General features: G+C 40.9%; 3 protein-coding genes across 3 annotated transcripts; all 3 read right to left on the reverse strand.

Annotated features, from left to right (window-relative positions):
• Positions 1 to 1,470: 1,470 nt before the first annotated feature.
• Positions 1,471 to 5,926, reverse strand: LOC311496115 (fatty acyl-CoA hydrolase precursor, medium chain-like). Its single transcript, XM_084555869.1, has 13 exons — positions 5,622 to 5,926; positions 4,461 to 4,653; positions 4,215 to 4,353; positions 3,943 to 4,076; positions 3,676 to 3,829; positions 3,483 to 3,587; positions 3,292 to 3,390; positions 3,056 to 3,199; positions 2,898 to 2,975; positions 2,661 to 2,808; positions 2,417 to 2,566; positions 2,256 to 2,328; positions 1,471 to 2,158 (listed from the first exon to the last, which is right to left on the reverse strand). Exons 1-13 carry the CDS (start codon positions 5,701 to 5,703, stop codon positions 1,972 to 1,974), a joined length of 1,686 nt encoding a protein of 561 aa, XP_084411995.1. The 5' UTR covers positions 5,704 to 5,926; the 3' UTR covers positions 1,471 to 1,971.
• Positions 5,927 to 8,035: 2,109 nt separating this feature from the next.
• LOC311496117 (liver carboxylesterase-like) lies at positions 8,036 to 10,695 on the reverse strand. The gene is made up of 11 exons (XM_084555871.1): positions 10,369 to 10,695; positions 10,097 to 10,230; positions 9,830 to 9,983; positions 9,638 to 9,742; positions 9,447 to 9,545; positions 9,214 to 9,357; positions 9,056 to 9,133; positions 8,819 to 8,966; positions 8,575 to 8,724; positions 8,414 to 8,486; positions 8,036 to 8,318 (listed from the first exon to the last, which is right to left on the reverse strand). Exons 1-11 carry the CDS (start codon positions 10,483 to 10,485, stop codon positions 8,132 to 8,134), a joined length of 1,389 nt encoding a protein of 462 aa, XP_084411997.1. The 5' UTR covers positions 10,486 to 10,695; the 3' UTR covers positions 8,036 to 8,131.
• Positions 10,696 to 16,075: 5,380 nt separating this feature from the next.
• On the reverse strand, positions 16,076 to 20,419 carry LOC311496226 (fatty acyl-CoA hydrolase precursor, medium chain-like; the record flags this gene model as incomplete). Its single annotated transcript, XM_084555988.1, has 12 exons — positions 19,814 to 20,419; positions 18,675 to 18,867; positions 18,454 to 18,595; positions 18,063 to 18,196; positions 17,796 to 17,949; positions 17,604 to 17,708; positions 17,431 to 17,514; positions 17,180 to 17,323; positions 17,023 to 17,100; positions 16,786 to 16,933; positions 16,563 to 16,675; positions 16,076 to 16,129 (listed from the first exon to the last, which is right to left on the reverse strand). Exons 1-12 carry the CDS (start codon positions 19,878 to 19,880, stop codon positions 16,076 to 16,078), a joined length of 1,416 nt encoding a protein of 471 aa, XP_084412114.1. The 5' UTR covers positions 19,881 to 20,419.
• Between the last annotated feature and the right edge of the window lie 215 nt (positions 20,420 to 20,634).

Raw genomic sequence — 20,634 nt, forward strand, 5'->3', positions numbered from 1 at the left:
GGGTTGCTGCAGTTGGTCAGGTCTAGGTTCAGCAACATTATGTGCCCAAAGAATGAGGTCAGCTGACTACCTGAATATACTGAATGACCAGGTTATTCCATCAATTGATTTTTTCTTCACTGATGGCTTAAGCATATTCCAAGATGACAATGCCAGGATTCATCAGACTCCAATTGTGAAAGAGTGGTTCAGGGAGCATGAGACATAATTTTCACACGTGGATTGTCCACCAGAGTCCAGATCTTAACCCCATTGAGAATCTTTGGGATGTGCTGGAGAAGGCTTTCCGCAGTGTTCAGACTCTCCCATGATCAATACAAGACCTTGGTGACAAATTAATGCAACACTGGATGGAAATAAATTGTGTGACATTGCAGAAGCTTATTGAAACAATGCCATAGCGAATGTATGATGTAATCAAAGCTAAAGGTGGTCCAATGAAATATTAGAGTGTGTGACCTTTTTTTTTTGGCCAGGCAGTGTATATAAAAGTTAAAAGACAAGAGGCAAATTCTACCATATTGTGTACACAGTTTTGTGTTCCTGCCAAACTGTAAATCTAAGATTGCATCAGCATGGTTACCGTGCAAGACGAAAGACCAAGTGTCCTCACCTGACTGTTCACAGAGTCGCTTGACTCTGCTGGGCTATGGAGCGCAGAAGATTACAGCTTGGGCACTTGTCTTTATGGATGAGAGGTGCTATATCCTTGACCGTTTAGATGGAAGACAAAGTGGCGGTGATTATGTGCTGAGAACCTCCACAATGACTGCATCCAGGAAACTACTTATGGAGATGCCATTGCTGTTGCTGGATGGAAACATCAACGCCGTCGTGTACCGGGACATCCTAGAGAACTATTCCCTCCCACATGCAATAAGGGTCTATGGGAACAACTTTAGGCTGCAAGATGACAACACAAGAGCAATAGGGCAGCTGCAGGGAGAGAATATCTTGATGCAGAGGGGGTTCAGCAGATGCCATGGCCTGCTTGCTGTTTGTTGTTTAAGCCTGAATGCACAGTTTGCAAAGGTTACTTGGTGTTTAATTTTCACTGTGATATATTTGGAAGACATTGATCAACAAAGTTTTGAGAAATTATAGTCTTCAAGAATAAATCAAATTGTCACAATCATTTCATGAGAAGAAGTAAAAAATATTTAGTCCAACTTTAACAGTGTATTTACATATTAAAAGCTATGCTGCCTATGTTGGGGGTGTGTTCATTTTACTAGATTGCGTCTATGGGAAATATCTCTAAACTAGAACTTATTTCATTAGATAATACCTCATTTGAATATTTAAACATTTATAAAACTTACAGTACAAAAAGTATTATCTTAAAGTAAGTAATCAGCTGGGGACTTTCTGGGCTATGTGTTAAAAAACTTAACCAAAAAAATTGTTTTTCCCATTAGAAATTTAGGAATTTTCTTACATATATGTCTTCAAAGAGCTTTTTTCCTCATACACTGAGCCAGAAATCTCCACTTCAGTAGCTGTTACATACACCAAAACTTTCTGGGTTTATTACCATCTATAGCTGGAAGATTTTTACAGAAGGGATTATTCATACAGTACTCGTCTTTCATGGCTTGATTTAAATAACATTTTATTCCTAAATAACATGTTGAAAGTGTGTTGTTGCCGGTGTTTTCTGATTTATGGAGTGAAAGAACAAGATATCCCAAATCTCTTCCGTAAAAACCACGTAATAACAAAGCGAAACTGGAATTTTGAATTTTATCCTGTGTTCAGAAATGCTAATGGTGCACATTTAAACAGTTAATATCGCCATTCTCATTCTTAAACATAAACTTTCAGAAAACTTGTGATAAAAACAATAATTATCTTCATGTAAATCATCAACTCTCATGGTGATCATCGTTTTTTACCATTTTCCACCTAAAGTGTGTAAAGAAACACATGTTTTACACTTTTTGTAAATTAATTGTGTTGGGTGTCACTGGTCTACAGCTCGACATGCTCCACATCCTCCTTTGGTTGTTTCCTCTTCTCTGGGATGGTCTGAGTCAGAAAGACAAACTGCTCCTTCTTCAGATGTTGACCAACAACCTGCGCCTTTAAATCGATTGCCAGGTACTTCTCTTCGGCTCCATACTTTGGCCAACGGACGAGTCCGTTCCCATTAGGAGAACTAAACACACACACATACACACACACAAGTCACTGTACGGACACATTTCTGGTATCTTCATATACACTATAACTTATAATAAGGTGGTTATTCCTACCCTTTGCGAGCAAAGTTTCCCCAGTAGCTCATCAGGGTTCTGCTAAACTGTTCCTCCTCTTCAGGGCATGGCTCTGAAATGATAATCATCTTGTAAAACATTTTGCACTCCACAAAACACAAAGACAATCCAAATATGTGATTGGTCTATATTGCACTTACCAGACAATTTGACATGGGTAGTCGTGAAGCAAAATCCTAACACTGCAAAGATTTCATCTCCATGGTCACTCCCAACAAAGCTGGGCCTTTTGTTCTGCAGGATCTTGGGAGGATACTGATAATGGTACAGGTATACAGCTGCACCTGCATCTAGTATACGAAACAGGGGAGTTACATTGTGTGTGACAGTAAATATTATATATTGATTTTTAAATAAATTTGCATAATCATGCATAAAAGGTACCTCTGTGCGCATTAGCAGCTTTAACGGCCGGAATGTTAAATAAGACATCTCCAAGCAACTCCGTAAACCCCTCTCTATTTTTCACACGATCGTCACCATTTCCAATATACTCATCTACCATCATATCCCTCAGGGTGGCATCTTTAGGCTTGGGAAAGTGAGTGACACATCAGTCAAAGATGCTTAAGCATGTTGAGGAACAGTAATATTGCAACATCACGCCGTGTCTTATCGTACATCAGGGTAGAATATTGACAGCATGTTTGTGACGTGTTCCCGATCTACTCCTTCTGTCCAGTTTGGAGGACCAAAGGCCTAAGGACAGATGCAGCTGCAGTTAACATTTCATGTATGCACAAAAAGGAAATTAATTAGAAACTTTGATGGACACTTACATCAGCTAGTAGCCATCCCCCTTCATCGCTATTAACGCCAGTCATGAATGGTACAGTGAGGAGTTCGTGTTTACGGAACAGCTCGTCCACAGGTTTTTTCAGGAAGTGTCCATCAACAGTTATTGGAAATCTCAGTCTTTCATTCTTGAGAGAACAAAATGTGTAAAAGTTGAGACAGCACGGGTAAAGGGATCTCATAGTAATGGCATGAATCTGTTTTACAATCATTATCTCACCTGCCCAATAGCCACTATAGTTTCAATATCAAGGCTTTTCATGCAATCAGCGATGCTCTTTGTGCTCTCAAGGCTACAGTCAGATACATTTGCGACCACCTGAAGACAGATGTGAGGGATGGATTTCAGTCTTTTAGAACAACAAATGTTGTTTGATAAAGGTGTACACCAAAAAAACTTTGAAAATTAACCTGTGTTGATGGAAGAGGATTATCGTCTGAAAGTATGTCCAAAGAAGCTGTGCCACTCTCGGCAATGGCATGGTGAACCAGGCCATTGGACAATGGAGAAAGAAGCTGTTGATCAGAAAGAAACACAACATAAAACATATCTGTAAAACAAAAATGTAGTATTAAGCACTTTCCCCCGAAGAGCAATCCTTACCATGAGGGATACACTCACTCCACCAGCAGACTCTCCAAATATGGTAACTAAATCTGGGTCTCCTCCAAAGTTGTGAATGTGCTGCTGGACCCACCTCAGAGCTTGTACCTGGTCCAGCAGGCCAAAGTTCCCTGGCATGTGTTCATCTGCTGTGCTGGATAGAAGATGAAGCTACAGTCTGACAGGGTACATTTACACCAGAGGATACAGAATAGAAAAGAAGTACAATAAAAAATAGTTCCAGTATGTTAACCTGCATCTGTTTACCTGAGAAAGCCCAGAAGTCCCAAGCGATACTGGACCAGAACTACAACCACATCCTGGTAAGCAGCCAGGGCAGAGCAATCATAGACAGAAGCTGAGCCCAGTACAAAGCCCCCACCATGGATCCACACCATGACCTGGTAAAATAAAAACAAAGGACATTTTAACTTTCCAACTGAGCTCACCATGTAAGAGAATTAACACAATAAACTAATCACTACTAAACAACTAAATCACTACAGCATTACTCCAAATCTGAAGCAAAGGGTTCTTACTGGAAGCTTGGCATCATGAGCTCTCTTTGCCGGCGTGTAGATGTTGAGGTAGAGACAGTCTTCTGAAATGTCTGGCATGTCAGCCACCAAGCCTGCTTTATCAAGCAGATCCAGCAAAAGTTTTTTATTTTGAATGCACCTGGGAAATCATTTATTTATTTTTTTAGATTAATAGGTACTGGACATAAAACCTCTAAATGTAGACTACAAAAATTAAAAAAAATAAATAAATAAATAAAAACCTACATGGGTGGCTGGTGGGTGGCATCTCTTACTCCCTCCCATGCCTCTACAGGCTGAGGTGCCGTCAGTCTCAGGGAAGGGCCAACAGGTGGCTTTGCAAATGGCACTCCCAGGAATGCATGGACTCCAGTCTCCTTCCCCTTTACACTCACATACTCACCTCTCAGGCTCCCGAGCTTTGTGTGGACCTCAGGTGCTATCAGGATATCATAACTCAGTCAGAATCATAATATATCACATCACTGGTTAGTAATTCAATTACCCAATGAAAGTCAGTAACAGACACATATTCTTCCAACTATGCAACACGTGGTTGTAGCTTTACGTTTACACAGACAGAGGTGTGTGCAGCTGTGTTAGCGTTAGTTTCCATTCAATAACAGTAATGTTTGCAGTGCAAAGCTGGTATGATATTCTAAATTGTGAGGAATTGCTCATTTTCTCTGCTTTATTACTGAAATTTGATATCGTTTAGTATCAAGGTTTGTGAACGCTGGTTGAACAAAGCAAGAGGCACAAAGAATGGGTCGTTATAATGTCTAAAATTACAGATTCTAAACAGGGCATATGTTTGTGCTCCTCGCCAAAAAAGAGGCCCAACGTCCCCCTACCTCTGTTCTTGAATTATCAATTGATGCAGAGCATGAGTTGGATCGAGTTTGTAGTGGAAAAATATGGACATACAACTTGTGTACTGGGAGCTTACTGAGGTACAACGTGTTTGAAGTTAGCGAACTAATGCACTGAATGATAATTGCACACATTTTGATTGTGTTATTATTTTAACGTGAAACAAAGGATTTGAACAAGCTGTCTACTTAAAAAAAGCTGCCCTGTTTTGTATAATTCTATTTTTAACTATTGTCTCCACTTTATTTTTGAAAATGAAGGTTGGTCTTGTCAATTTACCAGTATGAGTTATTACTATAGTTCACCTTTGGACTGGTGATATGTAGGTAAGAGGTAGCTAGATTAATGCCAGAATGAGAACACTAATTCCTTGACCTACACTTGAAACATATTCAGAGTAGGCAAAAAGGACGCATGTGTTATTCAGATTAACAGTACAGTCAAATCTACATGTCTACATGTCTCGTTATGTCTAATATGAGTGTTGTTGTCAGTGTTAAATGTGCACAGAAATGTTTTTTTCCTCTTACTTACCTTGTAGGTCTGCACTGACACCGAGAAATAAGACACAAAAAGCCACTAAAAAGAAAAGCGTTTGCTTTTCCCCGGACTTCATGGTGGCCTCAGAGTGGATTACGACACTACTGGTTTCTGCAACGAGGACGCACTGAAGAAAATGTCCCGACTCACTCTTCCCTTTGTAACTTTGACCGAGATACGGTGGGGGTGCACTGATATACACTGCAAGCTATTACGTAACTTCGACACTGCAACAGCTGATGAACAACAAGCAGATTTCCTGCACTGTCACCACCCCCTGGTTCACTCATCGGTCATGTCATATGTTTTTCCGAAGTCTGTTCATGCTTGTAAAGCTGTTGCTGTTTTGTTTGCACAACACAGTTTCTCCCATAGTATCTTGAACTGGATAAGAATGAGCTCTGCCTGACCTGAAGTTAAACGGGAACTACTGTTTTTGTTATTTCTGACATAAAATGTGATCGTTTACTCACCCATATAACTTTGGTGTTATTTGGAGTCCTTCAGAAGCTATTTAGATCCAGTGGAACGCCACGTATATTCATATAGTGGGAGTGACTGGGGCACCGAAACGCATCCTCTAAATAACGCATTATCTTCCGCGAAACTCGTTCATTTCACCAATAATGTGTTATGATAAGCTAGTGCTATTCCCCGTTGAGACCAGAGTTACCTGTTGTCTATTCGCTGTTCCTCTCTCTGCCTCCGCATCCTCCTTTCAACAACGAGCTCCTCATCCATATACTCTGGCTCAAAACGGTAAGGACATCCATCATAAACAAAGTCGTCGTCCACAACCTCAGAATCGGAAAAATATTCAGACATGTTGCGAAAAACTAGCAGTAGGAAGTTACAGGTAAACATAAGCCGACTTTTGAGGGTGCGTGAGGCTCTGAGATGACATCATCCAAGTCAGAAGTTAGTAGGTCAATCTACAGATCCGCGATGATGACAACAGCTAACTATGGACTCAATGGGGAATAGCACTAGTTTATCATAACAAAATATTGGTGAAATGAACAAGTTTCGAGGGATATAAGGCGTTATTTAGAGGCCTCATTTAGGTTTCCCAGTCACCCACTATGGATAAGCAGCACTCTACTGAGCTATCTTCCAAAGGACTCCAAATAACACCTAATATGGGCGAGTAAACGATCGTATTTTATGCCAGAAATAAGATCCAGGTTGTAAAAAACAGTAGTTCCCCTTTAAGAGGAAATATACAGTGCCTGGCCAAAAAAAGTCGCCACATGGATTTAACTAAGCAAATAGGTACAAGCCTCCTATTGAATAATTATTGCATGGCTGATTATCTATCAGCCGGCAACAAGTTATTTAACCCCAACTGATGCAATGAGTAGCTTCTCATTTCTTAAACAGTCATGCTGAAAGACACATCCCATGGTCATGGAAAAGATGTTAGTCTGTTTGAGAAGGGTCAAATCATTGGTATGCATCAAGCAGAGAAAACATCTAAGGGGATTGAAGAAACTACTAAAACTGGGTTAATAGCTGTCCAACGAATTATTAAAAACTGGAAGGATAGTGGGGAACCATCGTCTTCGAGGAAGAAATGTGGTCGGAAAATAATCCTGATTGACTGTGATCAAAGAAAAACAACAGTAGAACTCAGGGCTGTTTAATAGTGAAAGTAAGAGCATTTCCACACATGCAATCATTTCATGAGAAGAGGTAAAAGATATTTTATTCCAACTTTAACAGTGTATTTACATATTTAAAGCTATGCTGCCTATGTTGGAGGTGTGCTCATTTTACTGGATTGTGTCTATGGGAAATATCTCTAAACTAGAACTTATTTCATTAGATAATACCTCATTTGCATGTTTAAACATTTATAAAACTTACAGTACAAAAAGTATTATCTTAATGTAAGTAATCAGCTGGGGACGTTCATGGGGCTGTCTAAGTGTTAAAAATCTTAACCAAAAAATAGTTTTTCCCTTTAGAAATTATGTCTTCAAAGAGCTTTTTTTCTTCATACACTGAGCCAGAAATCTCCACTTCAGTAGCTGTTACATACACCAAAACTTTCTGGGTTTATTACCATGTATAGCTGGAAGATTTTTACAGAAGGGGTTATTCATACAGTACTCGTCTTTCATGGCTTGATTTAAATAACATTTTATTCCTAAATAACATGTTGAAAGTGTGTTGTTGCTGGTGTTTTCTGATTTATGGAGTGAAAGAACAAGATATCCCAAATCTCTTCCGTAAAAAACACGTAATAACAAAGCGAAACTGGAATTTTGAATTTTATCCTGTGTTCAGAAATGCTAATGGTGCACATTTAAACAGTTAATATCGCCATTCTCATTCTTAAACATAAACTTTCAGAAAACTTGTGATAAAAACAATAATTATTTTCATGTAAATCATCAACTCTCATGGTGATCATCGTTTTTTTTACCATTTTCCACCTGAAGTGTGTAAAGAAACACAGGTTTTACACTTTTTGTAAATGAATTGTGTTGGGTGTCACTGGTCTACAGCTCGACGTGCTCCACATCTTCCTTTAGTTGTTTTCTCTTCTCTGGGATGGTCTGAGTCAGAAAGACAAACCGCTCCTTCTTCAGATGCTGACTAACAACCTGCGCCTTTAAATCGATTGCCAGGTACTTCTCTTCGGCTCCATACTTTGGCCAATGGACGAGTCCGTTCCCATTAGGAGAACTAAACACACACACATACACACACACAAGTCACTGTACGGACACATTTCTGGTATCTTCATGTACACTAACTTATAATTAGGTGGTAATTCCTACCCTTTGCGAGCAAAGTTTCCCCAGTAGCTCATCATGGTTCTGCTAAACTGTTCCTCCTCTTCAGGGCATGGATCTGAAATGATAATCATCTCGTAAAACATTTTGCACTCAACAAAACACAAAGACAATCCAAATATGTGATTGGTCTATATTGCACTTACCAGACAATTTGACATGGGTAGTCATGAAGCAAAATCCTAACACTGCAAAGACTTCATCTCCATGGTCACTCCCAACAAAGCTGGGCCTTTTGTTCTGCAGGATCTTGGGAGGATACTGATAATGGTACAGGTATACAGCTGCACCTGCATCTAGTATACGAAACAGGGGAGTTACATTGTGTGTGACAATAAATATTATATACTGATTTTTAAATAAATGTGCATAATCATGCATAAAAGGTACCTCTGTGGGCATTAGCAGTTTTAATGGCTGGAATGTTAAAAAAGACATCTCCAAGCAACTCTGTAAACCCATCTCTATTTTTCACACGATCGTCACCATTTCCAGTATATTCATCTACCATCATATCCCTCAGGGTGGCATCTTTAGGCTTGGGAAAGTGAGTGACACATCAGTCAAAGATGCTTAAGCATGTTGAGGAAAAGTAATATTGCAACATCATGCCGTGTCTTATCTTACATCAGGGTAGAACATTGACAGCGTGTTTGTGACGTGTTCCTGATCTATTCCTTCTGTCCAGTTTGGAGGACCAAGGGCCTAAGGACAGATGCAGCTGCAGTTAACATTTCACGTATGCACAAAAAGGAAATTAATTAGAAACTTTGATGAGCACTTACATCAGCTAGTAGCCATCCCCCTTCATCGCTATTAACGCCAGTCATGAATGGTACAGTGAGGAGTTCATGTTTACGGAACAGCTCGTCCACAGGTTTTTTCAGGAAGTGTCCATCAACAGTTATGGGAAATCTCAGTGTTGCATCCTTGAGAGAATTAAATGCGTAAAAGAGACAGCACAGGTAAAGGGATCTCATAGCAACAGCATGAATCTGTTTTACAATCATTATCTCACCTGCCCAATAGCCACTATAGTTTCAATACCAAGGCTTTTCATGCAATCAGCGATGCTCTTTGTGCTCTCAAGGCTACAGTCAGATATATTTGCGACCACCTGAAGACAGATGTGAGGGATGGGTTTCAGACTTTTAGAAAAACAAATGTTGTTTGATAAAGGTGTACACCAAAACAACTTTGAAAATTAACCTGTGTTGATGGAAGAGGATTATCGTCAAAAAGCATGTCCAAAGAAGCTGTGCCACTCTCGGCAATGGCATGGTGGAACAGGCCACTGGACAATGGAGAAAGAAGCTGTTGATCAGAAAGAAACGCAACATAAAACATATCTGTAAAACAAAAATTAAGTTTGAAGTACTTTCCCGGAAGAGCAATCCTTACCATGAGGGATACACTCACTCCACCAGCAGACTCTCCAAATATGGTAACTAAATCTGGGTCTCCTCCAAAGTTGTGAATGTGCTGCTGGACCCACCTCAGAGCTTGTACCTGGTCCAGCAGGCCAAAGTTCCCTGGCATGTGTTCATCTGCAGTGCTGGATAGAAGATGAAGCTAAAGTCTGACAGGGTACATTTACACCATAGGATACAGAACAGAAAAGAAGTACAATAAAAAATAGTTCCAGTATGTTAACCTGCATCTGTTTACCTGAGAAAGCCCAGAAGTCCCAAGCGATACTGGACCAGAACTACAACCACATCCTGGTAAGCAGCCAGGGCAGAGCCATCATAGATAGAAGCTGAGCCTAGAATAAAGCTCCCACCATGGATCCACACCATGACCTGGTAAAATAAAAACAAAGGACATTTTAACTTTCCAACTGAGCTCACCATGTAAGAGAATTAACACAATAAACTAATCACTACTAAACAACTAAATCACTACAGCATTACTCCAAATCTGAAGCAAAGGGTTCTTACTGGGAGCTTGGCATCATGAGCTCTCTTTGCCGGCGTGTAGATGTTGAGGTAGAGACAGTCTTCTGAAATGTCTGGCATGTCAGCCACCAAGCCTGCTTTATCAAGCAGATCCAGCATAAGTTTTTTATTTTGAATGCACCTGGGAAATCATTTATTTATTTTTTTAGATTAATAGGTACTGGACATAAAACCTCTAAATGAAGAATACAAAAATTAAAAAAAAACCAAAAAAAAAAAACCCTACATGGGTGGCTGGTGGGTGGCATCTCTTACTCCCTCCCATGCCTCTACAGGCTGAGGTGCCGTCAGTCTCAGGGAAGGGCCAACAGGTGGCTTTGCAAATGGCACTCCCAGGAATGCATGGACTCCAGTCTCCTTCCCCTTTACACTCACATACTCACCTCTCAGGCTCCCGAGCTTTGTGTGGACCTCAGGTGCTATCAGGATATCATAACTCAGTCAGAATCATAATATATCACATCACTGGTTAGTAATTCAATTACCCAATGAAAGTCAGTAACAGACACATATTCTTCCAACTATGCAACACGTGGTTGTAGCTTTACGTTTACACAGACAGAGGTGTGTGCAGCTGTGTTAGCGTTAGTTTCCATTCAATAACAGTAATGTTTGCAGTGCAAAGCTGGTATGATATTCTAAATTGTGAGGAATTGCTCATTTTCTCTGCTTTATTACTGAAATTTGATATCGTTTAGTATCAAGGTTTGTGAACGCTGGTTGAACAAAGCAAGAGGCACAAAGAATGGGTCGTTATAATGTCTAAAATTACAGATTCTAAACAGGGCATATGTTTGTGCTCCTCGCCAAAAAAGAGGCCCAACGTCCCCCTACCTCTGTTCTTGAATTATCAATTGATGCAGAGCATGAGTTGGATCGAGTTTGTAGTGGAAAAATATGGACATACAACTTGTGTACTGGGAGCTTACTGAGGTACAACGTGTTTGAAGTTAGCGAACTAATGCACTGAATGATAATTGCACACATTTTGATTGTGTTATTATTTTAACGTGAAACAAAGGATTTGAACAAGCTGTCTACTTAAAAAAAACTGCCCTGTTTTGTATAATTCTATTTTTAACTATTGTCTACACTTTATTTTTGAAAATGAGGATTGGTCTTGTCAATTTACGAGCATGAGTCATAATTATAGTTCACCTTTGGACCAGTGATATCCAGGTAAGAGGTAGCTAGATTAATGCCAGAATGAGAACACAGATTCCTTGACCTACACTTAATACATATTCAGAGTAGGCAAAAAAGACGGATGTGTTATTCAGATTAACAGTGCAGTCAAATCTAGATGTCTCCATGTCTCATCATGTCTAATATGAGTGTTGTTGCCAATGTTAACTGTGCAAAGAAATGTTTTTTTCCCTCCTACTTACCTTGTAGGTCTGCACTGACACCGAGAAATAAGACACAAAAAGCCACTAAAAAGAAAAATGTTTGCTTTTCACAGGACTTCATGGTGGCCTCAGAGTGGATTACGACACCTTTGGTTTCTGCAACGAGGAAGCACTGGAGAAAATGTCCGGACTCCCTCTTTTAAAGACTTCCTTTTGTAACTTTGACCGAGATACGGCGGGGGTGCACTAATATACACTGCAAGCTATGACGTAACTCCGACACTGCAACAGCTGATGAACAACAAGCAGATTTCCTGCACTGTTACCACCCCCGGTTCACTCATCGGTCATTTCATATACTTTTCCGAAGTGTGTTCATGCTTGTAAAGCTGTTGCTGTTTTGTTTGCACAACACAGTTTCTCTTGGGAACTGTATAAGAAGGAAATGAGCTCCGCCTTAAACGGGAACTCCTTTGTTATTTCTGACATAAAATGCGATCGTTTACTCACCCATATCCTTTGGTGTTATTTGGAGTCCTTCAGAAGCTGTTTAGCTCCAGTGGAACGCCGGGTATATCCATATAGTCGAGTGACTGGGGCACTGAAACGCAGTCTCTACATAACGCATTATCTACTGCGAAACTCGTTCATTTCACCAATAATGTAATAGCTGTATTCCCCGTTCAGACCGGAGCTACCTATTGTCTATTCGCGGACGTGCAGCGGGTTGTTGTTCGTTGGCAAGCTGATCATCTCTCTGCCTCCGCATCCTCCTTTCAACGAGCTCATCATCTGTATACTCTGGCTCATACGGCCGTATACTCTGGCTCAAAACGGTAAGGACGTCCATCATAAATAAAGTCGTCGTCCACAACTCAGAATCGGAAAACTATTCGGCCATGTTGCAAAAAAACTAGCAGTAGCAAATTATAGGTAAACAAGCCGACCTTCGCGGGTGCGTGAGGCTCTGAGATGACATCACCCAGGTCAGAAGTTAGTAGGTCAATCTACAGACCCCAGATGATGATAACAGCTAACTATGGACTCAACGTGGAATAGCACTAGTTTATCATAACAAAATATTGGTGAAATGAACAAGTTTCGCGGCAGATAAGGCGTTATTTAGAGGCCTCATTTAGGTTTCCCGGTCACCCTCTATGGATATATGCAGCACTCTACTGAGCTATCTTCCAAAGGACTCCAAATAACACCTAATATGGGTGAGTAAACAAGCAGTAGTTCCCCTTTAAGAGGAAATACACACTGCCTGGCCAAAAAAAGTTGCCACATGGATTTAACTAAGCAAATAGGTGCGAGCCTCCTATTGGATAATTATTGCATGGCAGATTATCTTTCAGTTGGCAACAAGTTATTTAACCCCAACTGATGCAATGAGTAGCTTCTCATTTCTTAAACAATCATGCTGAAAGACACATCCCATGGTCATGGAAAAGATGTTAGTCTGTTTGAGAAGGGTCAAATCATTGGTATGCATCAAGCAGAGAAAACATCTAAGGGGATTGAAGAAACTACTAAAACTGGGTTAAGAACTGTCCAACGAATTATTAAAAACTGGAAGGATAGTGGGGAACCATCGTCTTCGAGGAAGAAATGCGGTCGGAAAATAATCCTGATTGACTGTGATCAAAGAAAAACAACAGTAGAACTCAGGGTTGTTAAATAGTGAAAGTAAGAGCGTTTCCACACATGCAATACGAAGGGAAGTTAAGGGATTGGGACTGAACAGCTGTGTAGAATTTTGAAAACCACTAATCAGTGAAGTTAACCAGAAAAGGCTTCAGTTTGCAAGGGAGCATAAAGATTGGACTCTGGGGCAATGGAGGAAGGTCATGTGGTCTGATGAGTCCAGATTTACCCTGTTCCAGAGTGATGGGTGCATCAGGGTAAGAAGAGACGCAGATGAAGTGATGCACACATCATGCCTAGTGCCTACTGAACAAGCCTGTGGGGGCAGTGCTATGATCTGGGGTTGCTGCAGTTGGTCAGGTCGAAGTTCAGCAACATTATGTGCCCAAAGAATGAGGTCAGCTGACTACCTGAATATTCTGAATGACCAGGGTTATTCCATCAATTGATTTTTTCTTCACTGACGGCTTAAGCATATTCCAAGACGACAATGCCAGGATTCATCAGACTCCAATTGTGAAAGTGGTTCAGGGAGCATGAGACATCATTTTCACACGTGGATTGTCCACCAGAGTCCAGATCTTAACTCCACTGAGAATCTTTGGGATGTGCTGGAGAAGGCTTTCCGCAGTGGTCAGACTCTCCCATGATCAATACAAGACCTTGATGACAAATTAATACAGCACTGGATGGAAATAAATTGTGTGACATTGCAGAAGCTTATCGAAACAATGCCACAGCGAATGCATGATGTAATCAAAGCTAAACGTGGTCCAATGAAATATTAGAGTGTGTGACCTTTTTTTTTTGGCCAGGCAGTTGTTGGGATCTGAACCTGGTGTTGAGCTATGGATGCTCACCACGCATAATCAAGTTAACCACATGGCTGCCTTTGTCTTGGAAACAAAGGGAAGCACCAGAAGTCCCACAATCCTCCAGGTGTGAAACTGACCAAGCAGTTCACTGGCTGACAGTGGCATGTGACCTCTGAGGTCATCAGGTCATATAAAATGCGCTGTTTTGCCTTTGTTCTCTCTCTTATTCTCTTATCCTCTTACCCTCTACAACTCCACACCTCCACGTGGAGACCCCCCCCAGCTGCTCGGCTGCAGCTGGGTGCCAGGCCTGTTCTCCTTACAGCAGCGAAGCGAGATCCTGCTGAGGAATCTACACCAGGTCTTTTAGCCAACAAACAGAAGGTTTGCAGGCTAAACTCCCAAACAACAGGAGCCACACGGCTAGTTAGCACCGAGCTGCTAACAAGCCACTTCAAAGGACTTCAAGGAGCGGCCAGTTTCCCTCCAACGTCTGCCATCAGGAAAACACAGCAAGGACTACAACTTTTCCCAGTTTGGCCTTCCATCAGGAACTGCCAGCTAAAGGAGCAACACACCAGAAATTGACTTTTCCACCAAATCTGGTAGTATGACCTGGGCCTAGTTAAGCTAAGCAAAGCATAGAACTTAAACTTTGATTTGATGTGATATTTGTTTTATTGAGTGTTTAGTTTAGTGATTTGATGTTAGTTTAGATTATGCAACACATAGACTCAGGGTCTCTTGCATGCTAAACTAACCATCCTTTCTCTAACCTGGCACCTCTTATCACATTCTCTTATCACATTCCACCAAGGCATTTGGCCAGCACACGGCACATGAGTGTCCCCACTCAGCAGCCATCTTGTTTCCTTTGTGTTCAAGACCTCAAGGCCCCAGCGGCCATCTTGGCACGCCCACAACCGGCGGCCATCTTGACACGCCCACAACCGGTGGCCATCTTGGAACGCCCACAACCGGCAGCCATCTTGGCACACCCACAACCAGCGGCCATTTTGGCTCACACACACACACACACACACACACACATCTGTATTGAGTACACTGTAGTTAGCTTGTATGTTTAATTTTATTCTTGTTAATAAATGTCTTTTAAACATACCTGTCTGTTTAATATTGCACAAGAGTGAATGTTGCCAACCTCTACACTGTCAAGAACTCCAAATTCCTTCAACTGTAACTAGTTGTTAACATGGTAATTTTGGTTATAGTTATTAAGTTAATTATTAATCCGAACTCCAAATTGACAATTTAGTATAATTTATGAGACTGTTTTGATTAATTGGCTATCTTTTCCCTTCCTAGAAGGGTGGTGCCCCGAGGTGATCTAGTAATTCAGATCCAATTATTTAATAATAAATAATTATTTTTGATAATTATTAATTATTCATGATAGTCAAACCCCAATACTGAGTGCCTTAGTACCAGGCCCAACACAGTGTATATAAAAGCAAAAAGACAATAGGCAAATTCTACCATATTGTGTACACAGTTTTGTGTTCCTGCCAAACTGTAAATCTAAGATTGCATCAGCATGGTTACCGTGCAAGACAAAAGACCAAGTGTCCTCACCTAACTGTTCACAGAGTCGCTTGACTCTGCTGGGCTATGGAGCGCAGAAGATTACAGCTTGGGCACTTGTCTTTATGGATGAGAGGTGCTATATCCTTGACCGTTTAGATGGAAGACAAAGTGGCGGTGATTATGTGGTGAGAGAACCTCCACAATGACTGCGTCCAGGAAACTACTTAAGGAGGTGGCAGCTCAGTGATGGTTTCAGCCAGTATTCATTACGGAGGAGAAATGCCATTGCTGTTGCTGGATGGAAACATCAACGCCGTCGTGTACCGGGACATCCTAGAGAACTATTGCCTCCCACATGCAATAAGGGTCTATGGGAACAACTTTAGGCTGCAAGATGACAACACAAGAGCAATAGGGCAGCTGCAGTGAGAGAATATCTTGATGCAGAGGGGGTTCAGCAGATGCCATGGACTCCTTGCTGTTTGTTGTTTAAGCCTGAATGCACAGTTGCAAAGGTTACTTGGTGTTTAATATTTACTGTGATATATTTGGAAGAGATTGATCAATAAACTTTTGAGAAATTATAGTCTTCAAAAATAAATCAAATTGTTACAATCATTTCATGAGAAGAGGTAAAAATATTTTATTCCAACTTTAACAGTGTATTTACATATTTAAAGTTATGCTGCCTATGTTGGGGGTTGTGCTCATTTTAATAGATTGTGTCTATGGAAAATGTCTAGTTAATGTAAGTAATCAGCTGGGGACGTTCATGGGGCTGTCTATGTGTTAATAATCTTAACCAAAAAATAGTTTTTGCCAACACCGCAAAGATTTCATCTGCATGGTCACTCCCAACAAAGCTGGGCCTTTTGCTCTGCAGGATCTTGGGAGAATACTGATAATGGTACAGGTATACAGCAGCACCTGCATCTAGTATACGAAACAGGAGGGGGGGTTACATTTGTTTATAAATGTGTATGACAGTAAATATTATATACTGAGTTTTTAAAAAAATGTGCATAATCATGCATAAAAGGTACCTCTGTGCGCATTAGCAGCTTTAATGGCTGGAATGTTAAATAAGACATCTCCAATCAGCTCTGTCAACCCATCTCTATTTTTCACACGATCGTCACCATTTCCAATATACTCATCTACCATCATATCCCTCAGGGTGGCATCTTTAGGCTTGGGAAAGTGAGTGACACATCAGTCAAAGATGCTTAAGCATGTTGAGGAACAGTAATATTGCAACATCATGCCGTGTCTTATCTTACATCAGGGTAGAATATTGACACCATGTTTGTGACGTGTTCCCGATCTACTCCTTCTGTCCAGTTTGGAGGACTAAAGGACTAAGGGCAGATGCAGCTGCAGTTAACATTTCACATGTGCAAAAAAGGAAAACAATACCAAACTTTGATGGACACTTACATTAGCTAGTAGCCATCCCCCTTCATCGCTATTAACGCCAGTCATGAATGGTACAGTGAGGAGTTCGTGTTTACCAAACAGCTCGTCCACAGGTTTTTTCAGGAAGTGTCCATCAACAGTTATGGGAAATCTCAGTGTTGCATCCTTGAGAGAATAAATTGAGTAAAAGTTGAGACGGCACGAGTAAAGGGATCTCATAGCAATGGCATGAATCTGTTTTCCAGTCATTATCTGGAGTGTGCAGTAGCCACTATAGTTTCAGTATCAAGGCTTTTCATGCAATCAGCGATGCTCTTTGTGCTCTCAAGGCTACAGCCAGATACATTTGCGACCACCTGAAGACAGATGTGATGGATGGGTTTCAGCCTTTTAGAGAAACAAATATTGTTTGATAAAGGTGTACACCAAAACAACTAAAATTAACCTGTGTGAACGGAAGAGGATTTTCGTGTAAAAGCATGTCCATAGAGGCTGTGCCACTCTCGGCAATGGCATGGTGAACCAGGCCATTGGACAATGGAGAAAGAAGCTGTTGATCAGAAAGAAACAACATAAAACATATCTGTAAAACAAAAAAAAGAAGTCTGAAGTACTTTCCCCGCAGAGCAATCCTTACCATGAGGGATACACTCACTCCACCAGCAGACTCTCCAAATATGGTAACTAAATCTGGGTCTCCTCCAAAGTTGTGAATGTGCTGCTGGACCCACCTCAGAGCTTGTACCTGGTCCAGCAGGCCAAAGTTCCCTGGCATGTGTTCATCTGCTGTGCTGGATAGAAGATGAAGCTACAGTCTGACAGGGTACATTTACACCAGAGGATACAGAATAGAAAGTAAGTACAACAAAAAATCATCGCAGTATGTTAACCTGCATCTGTTTACCTGAGAAAGCCCAGAAGTCCCAAGCGGTACTGGACCAGAACCACAGCCACATCCTGGTAAGCAGCCAGGGCAGAGCCATCATAGACAGAAGCTGAGCCCAGTACAAAGCCCCCACCATGGATCCACACCATGACCTGGTAAAATAAAAACAAAGATATTTTAACTTTCCAACTGAGCTCACCATGTAAGAGAATTCAATCAATCAGTCAGATTTTATTTGTATGGCACTTTTCATACAAACAAAATGTAACACAAACCTCCCACAACGCAGACCCAAACATACACAGACACACACACAACTTAATAATCTTAATTAACACAATAAACTAATCACTACTGAACAACTAAATCACTACAGCATTACTCCAAATCTGAAGCAAAGGGTTCTTACTGGGAGCTTGGCATCGTGAGCTCTTTTTGCAGGCGTGTAGATGTTGAGGTAGAGACAGTCCTCTGAAATGTCTGGCATGTCAACCACCAACCCACCCAGTTTATCAAGCAGATCCACCATAATTGTTTTATTTTGAATACACCTGGGAAATCATTTTTTGTAGATCATTAGGTGCTGGACATAAAACCTCCAAATGTAGAATACAAAAAAAAAAAACCTACATGGGTGGCTGGTGGGTGGCATCTCTTACTCCCTCCCATGCCTCTACAGGCTGAGGTGCAGCCAGTCTCAGGGAAGGGCCAATGGGTGGCTTTGCAAATGGCACTCCCAGGAATGCATGGACTCCAGTCTCCTTCCCCTTTACACTCACATACTTACCTCTCAGGCTCCCGAGCTTTGTGTGGACCTCAGGTGCTATCAGGGTATCAGAACTCAGTCAGAATCATAATATATCACATCACTGGTTAGTAATTCAATTACCCAATGATAATCAGTAACAGACACATATTCTTCCAACTATGCAACACATGGTTGTAGCTTTACGTTTACACAGACAGAGGTGTGTACTAGTAGTGTAACTTTCATTTAACAGTTATTTCTGATTTGAAGTTTTGCAGTGCAAAGCTGGTTTGACATTCTAAATTATGACTAATTGCTCAGTTTCTCTGCTTTATTACTGAAATTTGATATCTTCAAGGTTTGCGAACATGGTTTGAACAAAGCAAGCAGCACAAAGAATGGGTCATTACAATGTCTCAATTTACAGATTCTAACTCAGAGACAAACCGGGCATATGTTTGTGTTCCTCGCCAAAAAAAGAGGCCCAACCTCCCCCTACCTCTGTTCTTGAATTGTCATTTGATTTCATTACTGATGCAGAGCATGTGTTGGATCAAGTTTGTAGTGGAAAAACATGGACATACAAGTTATGTACTGGTAGCTTACTGAGATACGTGTGTGACGTGAAACAAAAAATTTGAACTTAAAAAAAAAGCTGCCTTGTTTTGTATAATTGTATTTTTTAACTATTTTCTACAATTAGAAGATGAAAACGAGGGTTGATCTTATCATATCCACACACAGTCATCATTATATTGCAGTAATTTACCAGCATGAGTCATTATTATAGTACACCTTTGGACCGGTGATATGTAGGTAAGAGGTAACTAGATTAATGCCAGAATGAGAACACTGATTCCTTGACCTACATTTGAAACATATTCAAAGTAGGCAAAAAGGACGGATGTGTTATTCAGATTAACAGTGCAGTCAAATCTACATGTCTACATGTCTCATCATGTATGAGTGTTGTTGCCAATGTAAATGTGCATATAAATGTTTTTTTTCCCTTCTTCTGCACTGACACCGACAAATAAAACACAAAAAGCCACTAAAAAGAAAAGCGTTTGCTTTTCACAGGACTTCATGGTGGCCTCAGAGTGGATTACGACACTACTGGTTTCTGCAACGAGGAAGCACTGGAGAAAATGTCCCGACTCCCTCTTTTAAAGACTTCCCTTTGTAACTTTGACCGAGATACAGTGTGCACTAATATACACTGCAAGCTATTACGTAACTCCAACGCTGCTACAGCTGATGAACAACAAGCAGATTTTCTGCACTGTCACCATGCACCCCCTGGTTCACTCATCGGTCATGCCGTATGTTTTTCGGAAGTCTGTTCACTTGTAAAGCTGTTGCTGTTTTGTTTGCACAACACAGTTTCTCCCATATCTTAACTGTAATAAGAAGGATATCAGCTCCGACTGACCTGAAGTTAAACGGGAACTACCGTTTTTATTATTTCTGACATAAAATACGATCGTTTACTCACCCATATAACTTTGGTGTTATTTGGAGTCCTTCAGAAAATATTTAGCTCCAGTGGAGCGCTGCGTACTGACGAGGGCACCGAAACGCAGCCTCTAAATAACGCATTATCTACCACGAAACTCGTTCATTTCACCAATAATGTGTTATGATAAGCTAGTACTATTCCCCATTGAGACAGGAGACCTGTTGGCTATTCGCGGACGTGCAGCGGTTGTTGGCCAGCTGTTCCTCTCTCTGCCTCCGCATCCTCCTTTCAACAAGCTCACCATCCGTACACTCTGGCTCAAAACGGTAAGGACATCCATCATAAACAAAGTCGTCGTCCACAACCTCAGAATCGGAAAAATA

This window comes from Chelon labrosus (genome assembly GCF_963514085.1).
Source record: "Chelon labrosus genome assembly, chromosome: 11".
Classification (NCBI taxonomy): domain Eukaryota; kingdom Metazoa; phylum Chordata; class Actinopteri; order Mugiliformes; family Mugilidae; genus Chelon; species Chelon labrosus.

Coding starts and splice junctions, on each gene's coding strand:
- LOC311496115 (XM_084555869.1), bottom strand. CDS start 5,703: ATGAAGTCCGGGGAAAAGCAAACGCTTTTCTTTTTAGTGGCTTTTTGT. Junction 2,329..2,416: donor TACCCATGTCAAATTGTCTG/GTAAGTGCAATA, acceptor TTATCATTTCAG/AGCCATGCCCTGAAGAGGAG. Junction 2,159..2,255: donor GGAAACTTTGCTCGCAAAGG/GTAGGAATAACC, acceptor GTGTGTGTTTAG/TTCTCCTAATGGGAACGGAC.
- LOC311496117 (XM_084555871.1), bottom strand. CDS start 10,485: ATGCTGGATCTGCTTGATAAAGCAGGCTTGGTGGCTGACATGCCAGAC. Junction 9,546..9,637: donor ATCCTCTTCCATCAACACAG/GTTAATTTTCAA, acceptor ATCTGTCTTCAG/GTGGTCGCAAATATATCTGA. Junction 8,487..8,574: donor TACCCATGTCAAATTGTCTG/GTAAGTGCAATA, acceptor TTATCATTTCAG/ATCCATGCCCTGAAGAGGAG.